The 13,512-nt window shown below is 38.3% G+C and overlaps 1 protein-coding gene across 3 annotated transcripts in view; it reads left to right on the top strand.

Moving 5' to 3' along the window:
- Window positions 1–12,706, top strand: part of SLC26A7 (solute carrier family 26 member 7) — a 73,055-nt gene extending 60,349 nt beyond the window's left edge. For 2 of the 3 annotated variants that reach the window (XM_052788556.1, XM_052788558.1), the window contains 6 exons: window positions 96–233; window positions 2,006–2,054; window positions 5,294–5,394; window positions 8,237–8,291; window positions 8,381–8,502; window positions 10,564–12,706. In XM_052788556.1, coding sequence (XP_052644516.1) covers window positions 96–233; window positions 2,006–2,054; window positions 5,294–5,394; window positions 8,237–8,291; window positions 8,381–8,502; window positions 10,564–10,599 — 501 coding nt within the window. In that variant the 3' untranslated portion in view covers window positions 10,600–12,706. The remainder of the gene's footprint in view (window positions 1–95; window positions 234–2,005; window positions 2,055–5,293; window positions 5,395–8,236; window positions 8,292–8,380; window positions 8,503–10,563) is intronic. The other variant, XM_052788557.1, reaches the window with a different exon arrangement.
- The last annotated feature ends 806 nt before the right edge of the window (window positions 12,707–13,512 follow it).

Below are 13,512 nucleotides of genomic sequence, written 5' to 3' on the forward strand. Positions count from 1 at the left end.
ACAGGAATTTTCAGGATTTTTAAAGAAATTAGTTTGGTTTTTAGTCTTCAAACCCAAGATAACCTTTTCAGCATAATGTTTATTTCATTCCACAGGAATCATTAAAACAGGTAAAGATAGTTTCAGTCAACAACCCATTAGTCTTTCTGAATGCCAGAAAATTTCACGCTGACCTGATAAAGATAATCCAAAAGGATAGCACAAGCAGCCAGGCATGTGAAGATGTAAACAAGGTAGGATGTGCTATATGCTTCAGTAATCATGGTGGCAGTGTTGAAGATCATGATTGCTTTCCTTGCATTTCTTCTTAGAGAATGCAATCAGATACTGAAACAGATATAAAAAGGTAATATTGCAAATGATTAATTTAGAATAGAATAAAGTTAATCCTTCATCAGATTCAATATGAATTATTTTCGTATTATTACTTGAAAAGAATATCTCTACTATTTCTGCATATGATCCTGTAAGAGACATTAAAGCACTGATTCAAAACTCTTCAAAATTTCTGGCAGAATTTACATAACCTCAACTAATATAAGGTTGTGATTTTAAAAAGACAATGAGTAACTACAAGTCTACTTGAATAAAATGTGATTTTTTTTGCTGGAGATGAGTCCATGAGAGAGAGACATTTCTGTTTCTAACTATAAATAATTCCAGGAGAATTAGGAAGAAGGTACAAACTGGCTAAAGTTTTTCTCAAAGATAGTGTTTCTTTTTCATTTTCTGCGCTGATTGTATTGGAAAAACAAACAGTGTACAAATTATACATAACTCAGTTTTGGATAAAATCTCCGTAAGTATAGTATTTTTTGAGTTTACCTGCACATAACTACTGCAACTTCCTACAACACTCCCTAAAAGGGAAAAAAGGAATCTTATTATTTTTCTATCATTACAGTGAAGTCATTCCAATACCATACAATGCTTACTGTAGGCAATTTTATCCAGTTTAGCAAATTGGGCTGAGACAATCACAGCCATTTCTTAGATGGGTTGTTAAGACAGTGCTCAACAATGTGTGTCTTCCACCTCTGCTGCCTCTTGCCAAAGAGCTGTGCTACCCGTACCTACTTTGATGAGTGGCTTCCCCTCGTTGTTCAGAAATTCAGCTCAGAAACTGTGCTGCCTTTTTCCCTTGGTCCTGCTAGACTAACTGACTTGGATTAATATGATAACAAACCCCCAGAGAGAAATTACTTAGGATTTGCATGGAATTAATTTATGAGTTAACTTAATAAGTGTAAAAGTTAATAAATTAATTTAATAAGTTAATTTAAAAGTTACTTAGGAGGGTGATTTTATCCTTTGTCTCTTCTGTAAGGTACTTGAAAGTACAGCTGCCTGAAATACCATGCATAAATTTTATTTTGTGGAATAAAGGTCTTTCTGTAGCACACAATGGGAGTGAAAAAAATTGCACTTTGGATTTTTTTTCTGTGCTCTATTTCTGGTTTTAATTCATGTTTCTACTGAGAACTTAACATTCATATTGAAATAATTATAAAAAAAATTCTCCAGATAAAGGTAATTCTTTAATAAATTTACATGTCAAAAAAGTTCTCACTAAAATATTAGTGTAGCAGATGAGATTGCAACAAGTAGAAAATTAATCAAAAGTTAATCTTATGAAATCAGTGACTATAATTTATCTTTTCAAGAACATCTTTCCCATCTTTTGACCACTTCTTAACCAACCCCTGCTTCCCCCAAAACATCATGTTTATAATATGCTTTCAAGTGGATCCAAACATGACAGAGGTTGAGTCATCTAAAAAGAAAAGCAAAGTATCAGTTTGGTATAACTTTAGAAGAATACTGAGAGACATACTCAGCAAATACTATACATCCAACAGGCTGTTCATAGAAAATGATTTTGGAGAGAAGGAGTTAACTTTGATATTGAGAAACAGAATTCTTATGTATTGCATTGATTTTCTCTGGTTACTATGCATTGGACTAGTTTTCCTTGGTATGTTAACGTTTGTTGGTTTTATTTCAGTGTGAGCAGAACACATTGCTCTGTTCATTTTCCAATGGAAGTTGTCATGGTGAGTTTATTATCTATAAATTATATAAAAACCAAGATGGATGTAAGTGTGCAAAATGGCTGAACACTTTTCTATTTATTTCTAGGTGAAGTCAAGTTGTCTGGAAACTAATATTTTCAATTAGACCAAACATTCAATGAAGCATGAGTGCTAAACATGAGTGTTAAACTCTGTTAACCTTGGCCTAGCGAGTGCTATTTTTATTCTGTTCTTGACTGACTTTTTAAGATTTCAAAAGCAGGGAACCCATGAAAATACCTTTTCTGCAGGAGTCCCTGCTTATTTCACAGGAACCACTGTGTGCTTACTGAGACAGGTAGGCAGTAAGGGGAACCACTTCCCACGTTACTGTCTGAATTGGTCTTCAGACAAATGCCTAGGAGGCTGTTTTGCTAATCTCTGGTCTTGGTTTTTTGCATTTACAGTGGGACTTGAATATTAGTGTGCAAAAGTAAAAATAAGATTAGAGCCATGTTAAATCTTTGTGATCTTTAAAGCCACTTAGGTGAAAATCTCAGAAAATATCAACTGAATTACCAGTGACACGATGGCCACCAATATTGTACAGTATACCAATACAGTATAGAATAAAGAATAAAACCTAAGGGTTTGTTTTCAGTTAAGGATTAAGCGGGGTAATTCCACTCTTCCCACATTTTATAACACTTAAATCAAACCAGAGCACATGCATTCCCATGGGAAAGCTGCAGCAACCTTTTGCAGAAGATACTTTATACAGATGACTTCATTGTAGATGGAATTAAAACACTGTGTTTATTTAAAACACTTATAAGCATTAAGGCCACAGTAGAGAATCTGATTTGGAGGCTGTTGTCTGAATGTTTACATTTATTAACTAGACTCGTGACATTTTTATGATACTACAGCATTTAGTTTACTTGGGGGTGACAGAGTGCTTTGCTGTAACACATAGCAACATAATGATAATGGCTACTGAAGACTATACAGCACTATACGGTAAAATACTAAAAGAGTGCACAGCACCCTATATGTGAGAAGATCTTGCCAGTACGTATTTCAGTATTCTTTTAGATGAACTGGTTTCTCATGTTACAGAAATGACAGACAGCACAAGACCTCTTTTCTGATTGCTTAAGTCCTGACTTGAGGACTTAAATGCTCTGTTGTTCTTTGTACAAACCAGTCTATGGTGACTGTTCATGGGGGCTTTAAAATAAAAAACAGAGAGAAAAAAGAAAAATCCTTATAAAAGAAAAACAAAATGTGGGGCTTAAATTTTCAGGAAGGAGGGGAGCAGGAGGATATAAACCTTAATCCTTACAGCAGTCGTCCTGGAAAGCATGGCAGCTTACATCTTTGTCAAAATGTTTCCTTTCTCCCTCTGGGGAAAACTGATTTGCCATTGGTCTGTATCAGCACCACGTTAAACAGCTGCTGTTTCCCTTGCCACTGGTTCAGAGAGGGAGCAGGTCTGTAGCTATCCCCTCCATTTAGAAACCAGGCAGCGTCTACTGCAATGCAGGATGCCAGCTGGGTGGGAAGGTAGCAGGAGTAAGTAACAGGGAGAAAGACTAAGTTCTTTTGGTTTGGAGGCAGAGGAGGTGTGTAGAAATGATGACAGTGAGCAGCCTAGGAGATCTCGTAAATCCTTTCTGGGTTTCCATCATAGTAATGTCAGGCAGGAGGTATCCTTTAAAATTCTGTATTTTTGTTTAGTATATATCTATTAATGTACGTTGGACAGTACAAAGACAGTAAATCTCTGGAGGTGCAAGTCCAAAAGGCTCTGGCTCTCAGACTACTGTCAGAACAGAATTAACACCATTATAAATCTATACCATGGGGAAATTCTAAGTCCTCTCAAAAGTTTAAAATATTTACCTCAGCTCCGTCAAAACCATTTAGCTTAACCCATCTTTACATTCAGAATTCCTTTCCTTTGTACTTTTTTTTTAGTTTTGTGCATTATGATAACTAACATTTGTTCACAGAGTAAAGTAAATAAGATGTGTGTTATTTTCTAGTTTTCACTTTATGAAAGCCAGGAATCATTTATCTAGATGCTAGTACAGATTGTGCTTAGTTTAAGCACAAGATGGCCTGAGGTTGAAGAATGAATATAAGACCTTCGCAAATCTTACCAACATCTTTTTTTCTCCAGCATCAATATGCAATAGTATATAAAAAATTAACCAAACAAAAAATAGCAGAGTAAAACCTTAAGAAAGTGAAACACTCCACTTTTTACATATTTTTCTTCCTTATGGGTGGATATTAGTTAAGCCATAGGCAGGCATTTAGGTGCTACAGAAATGAATGTTGTATCAGAACTTAAAAGAGAGATATATTCTCTGTGTATCCCATGTAAACTCTTCCAAACAAGCCAAGATATTATCCTGACTCATTTAGAAATTCAAATCTGAAGAAACAATTCTTTAATTCTTCAGATACTATTCCTGTCTGTCATGGTTTAACCCCAGCCAGCAACTAAGCACCACACAGCCACTTGGTCACTCCACCCACCCCTAGTGGGATTGGGGAGAGAATTAAAAAAAAAAACAGTAAAACTTGTGGGCTGAAATAATAGGACAGAAAAGGAAGGGAAAATAATAATAATAATGATAATAATAATAATAATAATAAACAAAACAAGTGATGCACAATACAATTGCTCACCACCCGCTGACTGATGCCCAGCAAATCCCCGAGCTGCAGTGATCCCCAGCCAACTTCTCCAGTTTATATACTGGGCATGACATAATATGGTATGGAATACCCCTTTGGCTCGTTTGGGTCAGCTGTCCTTGCTGTGTCCCCTCCCAGTTTCTTGTGCACTCCCAGCCTCCTCTGGCAGGGCAGTATGAGAAGCTGAAAAGTCCTTGACTTAGTATAAACACTGCTTAGCAACAACTAGAACATCAGTGTGTTATCAACATTATACTCATCCTAAATCCGAAACACAACACTATACCAGCTACTAGGAAGAAAATTAACTTTATTCCAGTTCAAACCAGGACACTGTCTAAAACATCTCACTAATAATACATTCTGTCCGTCATCACTTCCCCTCATTGCTCTGAAGGTCCTTCATTTGTGCTTCTAAAATGTGTCATTTGGTTGACTGATACCCCAGTACATAATAGTAGAATTTTTATTGTGATAGTTTGGGCTTATTTTGTTGAACTATCATTATTCTGACATGCATTCCTTGACTATTCTCCATTTTAATTAAAGTTTTTCATTTATCAAATGTGTAGGTGAGTCGTTGCAGTCATGTCACAGTGAGCGACGTGTTTTGATATTAGACTGCAGTGGACTGAATTTCTTTGACTACACTGGAGTCTCAGTGCTGCTTCAGGTATTCGTGACATCAGACAAACTCCATACATAGAAATACAATTACACGTATGAGTTATTGGGGCCAACTACTAGTCACCTCATATATCAGTGGATAAACATGTCACTCATGGAAGATTAACACAGATTTGGTATTAAACTGCACCATGTTTATATATAGAATTATATAAAAAAACAATTGTAAAGATTTTGGGTGGCAGTGCAAATGTAAATATCTGTATGTAACAGATCAGTTTCTGAACCTTTTTTTTTTTTCCAATTTTAAAGTTATTTTAGGTCATATTTGACCCTGTCATGTCAGTTGCAGTGGAGCCAAGTGTAGATTTACCCCTTTAAAACTTCAGCTTTTAATTCTGTGATTTTATCTGTATGTACTGCTTTCTGCTAACCCAGCGGTCTTAATGATCTCCATGTTTTCTCCTGTGGGTTACATATCTAGCAGGCTGGATTCCTCAGGCATTGCAGGAGCTCCAAGAAGCTCCTGGAAGACTAAAACCAGTAACCACTGGTTACTCTGGTGAATGGAGTTAGATCCAGTTGGTGGCTGGTCACAAGTGGTGTTTCCCAGGGCTCAGTATTGGGGCCAGTTCTGTTTAATATCTTTATCAATGATCTGGATGAGGGGATTGAGTGCACCCTCAGCAAGTTTGCGGAAGACACCACGGTGGGCAGGAGTGTTGATCTGCTCGAGGATAGGAAGGCTCTACAGAGGGAGCTGGACAGGCTGGTTCAATGGGCTGAGGCTATCTCTATCAGATTCCACAAGGCCAAGTGCCGGGGCCTGCACCTGAGTCACACCAACCCCGTACAACACTACAAGCTTGGGGAAGAGTGGCTGGAAAGCTGCCTGGCAGAAAAGAACCTGGGGGTGCTGGTTGACAGCCAGCTGAATGTGAGCCAGCAGTGTGCCCAGGTGGCCAAGAAGGCCAATGGCATCCTGGCCTGCATCAGAAATAGTGTGGCCAGCAGGAGCAGGGAGGTGATCGTCCCCCTGTATTCGGCACTGGTGAGGCCGCACCTCAAGTACTGTGCTCAGTTTTGGGCAAGAAAGACATTGAGGTGCTGGAGCGTGTCCAGAGAAGGGCAACCAAGTTGGTGAGGGGCCTGGAGCACAAGTCTTATGAGGAGCGGCTGAGGGAACTGGGGTTGTTTAGCCTGGAGAAAAGGAGGCTGAGGGGAGACCTTATTGCTCTCTACAACTACCTGAAAGGGGGTTGTAGTGAGGTGGGTGCTGGTCTCTTCTATCAAGTAACTAGTGATAGGACGAGAGGAAATGGCCTCAAGTTGTGCCAGGGGAGGTTCAGATTGGGCATTAGGAAAAATTTCTTCACCGAAAGGGTTGTCAGGCATTGAAACAAGCTGCCCAGGGAAGTGGTTGAGTCACCATCCCTGGAGGTATTTAAAAGACATGTAGATGTGGTGCTTAAGGACATGGTTTAGTGGTGGACTTGGCAGTGTTAGGTTAACGGTTGGACTTGATGATCTAAAGGTCTTTTCCAACCTAAACGATTCTATGATTCCACAAAATGAGCAGTTCTATACAGTGGATGAATAATTATGATCAAAAGCTATTTCTTATGTTTCCATTGGGTCTGACATTTAATAGTTGTGTAGTGGGTACAGATTTAAGTGGGTATGCGAGGGTTGGTTCATATAGTTTTTCTGAGTAAGATAGAAGACTAGATTTGAACTTGGGTCTCAGCCCAGGCCTTTTCTTATCCTAACCATTTTCCCAGTTTACTGCAGTGATTAAGCAGTGAAGTAAGTGCTGCCTTAAAAATGTTAAATTAAAACTACATATATAGGTGGGAGATAGTCAAAAGGAAAACTGGAAAAATAAGGTTAGTGGGAGTTACTCTTTATTACATCTTCCCTCAAAACATAGGGCATTCAATAAAGCATTAATTAAAAAAAAAAAAATTGTGAAACTGATTTCCAAAAGATCTTAGAGACCTCAGAACTACAAATTACATCAAAGAAGTGTTCAACAAATTTGTGAGAGGTAAGTCCATCATGGGCTGTGAAGTGCACAGGTTGGGAGTGCAGCCTCTGAGTGAATGACTGGTCCAAAACTGAGTTATTCAGAGGAAGAACACACTCAATGTGTCCTCATTTTACATTCCTTCCCAAAATATCATCACTGCTGCTAGACTTGGAGGGATTTTTATACTGAGTCAGGCTTTTTGTTTATTTTTAAAAATAGGGTATTCTGATGTGGTTCTTATTGAATCTCTTCTCTCAGAATTGTTCCACTTCACATGGATTATTTAAACACTTTTTGAAGCAGGGACTGCTTTGGCTGTTCCTCCTCTGCCAGAAAAAGGCCCAGCTCTGGTTCTAGAGTTATTTTCACTATTTTTTACTTTCTAGCTTATTGAATATTTAGTCTCTGTGAAGCTGAAAATTTTCAAAGAAAGAATAAAGAACAATTTACTGCATAAGGTAGCCTGATGGTTATGGTGCTTTTCTGATAGCCTGCTGGAAGTCTCAAATTTTCCTAGGTCTGATTCCTGTCTTTGTGGGCTGGTAGGTAAGCATATGGAGAGGAGATGTGAAAACTTGCTGAAAAAGGAGAACGGGAAAAAACCCCCTAAAAAATGCAAAATTGTTAATCAAGTTCAGATTTAATTCTCAGCAGAGCTGTAGAGTACTTTGAGGAGGGGGGAAGAAATTGGTGTGGGTTTGTGGTGTTTGCATTATAGAAGGGCTCACTCTGGTGGCTGCTGGCAGTATAGCTTCAACAGCAGCACTGCTGTGAGTGCTTTGAATGTTCTTTTTGTGTATTTTACTCTCTGCTGGTATTTTAAACAGTTTTTTTGACTTTCATTTCTTTGCACATATAGATTTACATGGACTGTAAAAACAGACACATCGATGTCTTGCTAGCACACTGCAAAGGCAAGTATCAGCTTACAGCAAAATTTTTAATATGACAGTTTATATATCCTCACTACCTTATCAGCACTCATATGTTTGTTTTATTGCAGCTTCCTTGATAAAAGCAATGCAGTACGGTGGAAATCTTGAATCTGAAAACCCTGTCTTCTTTGAATCTATTTCTTCAGCAATCGATGCCATTCAAATTCACAGGGTGAGACTTGTAGCAGGGGTAGGTGAAGTCTGGAGGGCTGCTTGGATGCTCACAGCAATTTGTTAAAGTCTGGGGAAATCTTATTTACCCAGTGAACCTTTTGTGTAGAAATCTTTTATCTGTATATTCTCTACAACTGGTCTTCAGCCTCTGGACTGCAGTTACCAAGTTCTTCCTGCTAGCACTGTCTTCCCGTCACCGTCTCTCCTTTAGTAACAACTTCTCAGTCTTCTGTGCTAGATCTTGAGGCGCTGTGTTGTGGTGCATTAATCTGGGTGCATTCTCCACTGGAAAGCGTAATGTCATCTAGAAACACCTAACAGCCTCTTGGTGGGGCAAATTAACTCGAACCCAGTTCTGCATTACTGAAACTACACTCCTCCATTCCTCAGCCTGGGTTCCTTAAAGCTACTTCATATAGCACTGCACTGTTCTGACCAAAACACTTCTGGATCCTTAAAAAGTTTGTTTCAAGCTAATAAGCTTCCCTCTACCCTGCACTGCAGTGTGCTGTGTTGGCTCACTGGTGGAAAGAAGGGAGAGGAACTGCATGAGGTGGAAGAGAGAGCTTGAGGGAGAAGGAAGGCTTTGCTCAGAAATGAGGCTTGCAGCTTGAACATGCATTTGCTTGAACATGTATTTACTTGCTCAATAATTCTTGCATTCCTTGTTAAAAGGCTGTAAACCTGGGCTTTCCTCATAAACCGTGTGAGCCTGTTCCATTGTAATCCCAGTGTAACTGAGTGTGCATTACAAGCAGTGTGCTTTCCCATGATTTTATTTATGATTCCAAACATGGCTAGAGCTTGGCTCACAGCCTTCTTCAAGAGATATTAAACCCATCATGGTCTGTGGTTGTGGGGTTTTTTTCCTTCACTTTATATTTTACTAATTAAATTAGAGTTGTCTATGGACAAAATCAGTTTCCATTGATTTATCCAGATAAGGTGAGTTGGCACATTTGGTCTAGTGGATTGACCAGAAAAACATGTTCTCTTCAGAGCTTTTCAACATTTTTCATTTTGTTGCCCTGCAAAAAATAATTTACTGAAATAGTAACTGCAGGGCAAAAATAATGGGGATGGCTATTGTATATTTTGTCTGGGTCTGATTAGATGAATTAGGATGATTGTTGTGTTATAAATTGTCTGTATTCTTTATAGACATTAATTAACCTCCCTAACATTCTTGTAAGATAGTTATGTACTAGCATTCCCATTTTATGTAAATGGGACATGGACAGACCAGGACAAATGTTCAAAGTGAAAAAGGGGAGTTAGAGCTCAGAAGCCCACTTGTCTAGGAACTGATCCCATGTTTCTACCAGAGCTGCGAGGCAAATCAAAACAGAATAGTGGCCTAGCAGATTAGTCCGAAAGGCTTGCATACTGCCTCAAATTTTAAATGTAATTGTGAACAGTGTATGTATGCTGCTGATGCTTCTTCAGAGAATTCAAAGTATGTGATTTGTTTGTTTGTTTTTTTTATGTGTTCCTTGTGTTTAACACCTGAAGATCAGATGAACAGGAGTAAAAAGCCAGGGTTACTGCAATAGCAGCACCACATTGTAACTAACACTGTCTATGTACTCTTCCTGTGCCTTTTAAGATGCTGAGGTCAGTAGGAGTTTTGAGTGTTTACATAAAGGAAAAATGGTAGGATGGGATGGGATGGGAAAGGATAGGATAGGAGGAAGGAGTTGGAGATTTATGGAAAGTGATCTGTTCCGATTTACATTTCAGCTTCCCCCCACAGCAGGAAGTAGTGTATCACTGGCAGAAAGGTAGAGGCAAGAGGACTTTGTGGTTCCTTTTCATCTCTGCTGCTGTTCGGAAATGCAAAAGTGCTCTTATCTACATCCTCCAAGGATAATGTTATGTAATTCTCATTTTTATGTTGATAAGTTGATAAGAAACTCATCTGTTACTTTACACAGTTCATCCTTATCATAAATAACTTTTTGATATACTAGTCTTTATAATGGTGGCATTTTCAAGCTAGCACTGCTTCATCTGCTAATTTTACACTATATTCTAGGAAAACATTATAATACATTTTTTTCTGTTTCTCCCAATTTAGAATTACAGCAAGTTCAGTGAACAAAGTGAAGTGTGATGTCAACCCATTGAACATGGCTAGTTTCATCTGCTCATATTCAGAATGAACTACATCATGGTTTCTCCTTAGCTTTTTTCTCCAGGGGATCTCATAGATGGTCTTTTGTATGCCATATATATTTACTACATTCAGTAATGACAGATCTGCCATTCAGAAAAAAAATCTTTCAGCTGCCATCACTCAGAGAATGTTCATGCAATTGTTCTATAGTAGTTTTATATAATATTTTTATATACATTTAGATACAAATTATTAGAAAGCAGACATGAGGTACTGACTGTGTTTACCAGTGAGGTATATTCTTTTAGATATCTTCTATTGTAACATTAGTTGTAATACGCATCTGTAGTTTTGTGTATGGAATAATGAGACATTATGAATTCTTAAAAACAATGTGTTATAATTAGTACAGTATACGCAGGAAGCCATATACCAGTGCATATTGTTTCTAATGGCTTTTCTTACCCTTTCTTCTGTTCAAGACAGCCATTTGCAATAACAGCATCATATCACAGCTAACATATGCTTCCATTTTTCGTGCTTGATTTTGTATGCTTTTTAATGCCTGCCAACGTCAGCAGGAGCACTGTATATTCAGCGAAGGCAGAATACGTTGGCTAAGTGCACTGGATTGTCTCCCCCTCTAGTAGTTGTCATGAGTTATTATTATGGTTTGCTACATTTTCAAAGCCACAGGTATTCTTTAGCTCAGCTCAAAGAGGAAAAACTTGTAATATTTTTCCAAAATTTGTTCTTGTTTCCAGCATAGAGTAGTCTGCATTTCCAGTTTGAGCTGTGATTTGTTTGGTGTTGTTGAAATCTTCAGCTGTGGCAGCTGAGAGATGGCATTGGAGAGACACATAAGGTGTGTGCCACATTTCAGCCCCAATCCTGACATGCAGTACTCTGTGCAAGCACACAAATGGGGTGGAGGAATTCACGGCTTGAGTATTTGGCTTGTAATTATGGATTGCCGCAATCACATTAGATGACGCTGTCATATCAGTATCATGTTATGTGGCAACATGTATGACTTTTTTTCTCTTGCTTTTGTTGCTATACATGAACACTAGCTGTAAAGTGTGAGTTGAGCAAAAACTAATCAAAAAAATGAGAAAGGATGAGGAAGTAGGATTTTTTCCTCACCACCTTAAAAAAAACTATGGAAGTTAAAAAGTAAATGAGCATGGCACAGCCGTAATGGCCATCTTAGTACTACAGAGAAGAGAGAAGTGCAAGGGTGCTTTGTGCAGCTGGAATGTATAGGCAAAATCTAATGCTAAGGATCCTCTTTTCAGCAGCAGTTACATATGTATGCTTGTCTGAACTCTCCTTGCTCTGTCTGCCCAAAGTGGCTGCCTGCAGTAGATGAGGTGGCTCATGGAGTGATTTTCACATCTCTGCATAGTTGTGTTAAGGCGTTGATAGGCTTTTCTTCTGGTCTTGGTGGTTCCACACTACTAGAAGACAAAGGGAGAGAGCCATGGGTTTTTTTACCTTTTCAGTTATAGGTAACTCTTGGAGTTATTCCCCACTTTGTCTCACAGATGACCAGAGGTGTTCTGTACATGTTCTTCTGAGACTGCTTTCATAATTACTATGCAAAGGGTTGATTAGTAACTGTGAGAAGCTTGTTATATGCAGGAGAAATAAGTTCTGTACATTGTCCCAAGCACATTCATTTCAGATGCTGTAGTTGATTGCAAATGACTCATTACATCCTCAGACTCAATAACAGGCTATAAGATTTGATTAATAATTTCCTCAAACAGTTTTAGTAATTTATTAACACTTCAGAAACTATTTACAATGTGCTTTAATTGTAGAAGCATCAATTTTATGTCACAGCTGAATGGAGATCTCAACTGCAAACTGAATAAATGAATAAATGGTATCTTTTCTACTAAGTTCAGTATTTGTTCTTTGATGGCTAAATGTTTTTTTGTGAAAAATTACAGATAAGTTGATGAATGAAATTGTTACAAATAGGGTCTTTAGCAAAGATAGCATCTACCAGGAGACTTTCGGGTTTGTCCCGAATGATATTGTAAATGGAACAACACAGATACTTTTAAAATTCTTTGTAGTGTTAGCACTTTATGAAACCCTCTGCATCTCTGCATCAAATTAACAATTTTGTAGTGCTAATCAAAATGGCTTCCAATTTCCACTGCTTTCAATAGGAATAACTTTTCCACAGCTAAATGGCTGTTTTGGGATGGAAGTTTGTCTCCCATTAGCTCAAAGACCTTCTTGTGACAGTGTCACTTTAAAAAGTGTTTCATCAGTGTAAGGCTTCAAATGCAAAATGTCTTAATGCTGTGATTACTGCTTGATTGTCTCTCAGGGCAGAAGAAGGGATGAAATACATTTCTTCCCTTAAAACATTTAATCACAACTCTAAATTTCCTAGCCTTCCAACAATGGGCTTTGGGACACTTATAATAGTCCTGTAATGTATTTTACCTTATATAATTAGCCTAATTTTTTTTCTATTTCTGAGAATATACATTGTTAATTAGATTCCCTTTCTGGCAAGTGGCACCACTTAGGATTGTTTCTCAGCAGAACAGTGTTCAAGGGACCCATGAAGATAGCTGCCCTTTCAATTGCTTCTAAAACACCTGTACTTAGTTTAAGCTCTGTCAGACCAGAACTGCTTTACAGAACCATGTTTAGTGGGTGAGGGAGGGTAATTTCATTTTTTACCATTGACCTAGGAGGGCAAATTACTTCACTACTGTTGCAGTTTCCATTTCTCTACCACCACCCCTCCGAGCTACTGACATTTACTAAAACTGGTGATTGCACATTGCCTGTCCTCAAATGACCAGGATGACATGTCATCAGATCTCATGCACCGGTGACCGACCTCCAAGACATCACTGGTCACTCTGCTGGTGGGCTGGG

Source organism: Harpia harpyja, chromosome 5 (genome assembly GCF_026419915.1).
Source record: "Harpia harpyja isolate bHarHar1 chromosome 5, bHarHar1 primary haplotype, whole genome shotgun sequence".
In the NCBI taxonomy this organism is placed as follows: domain Eukaryota; kingdom Metazoa; phylum Chordata; class Aves; order Accipitriformes; family Accipitridae; genus Harpia; species Harpia harpyja.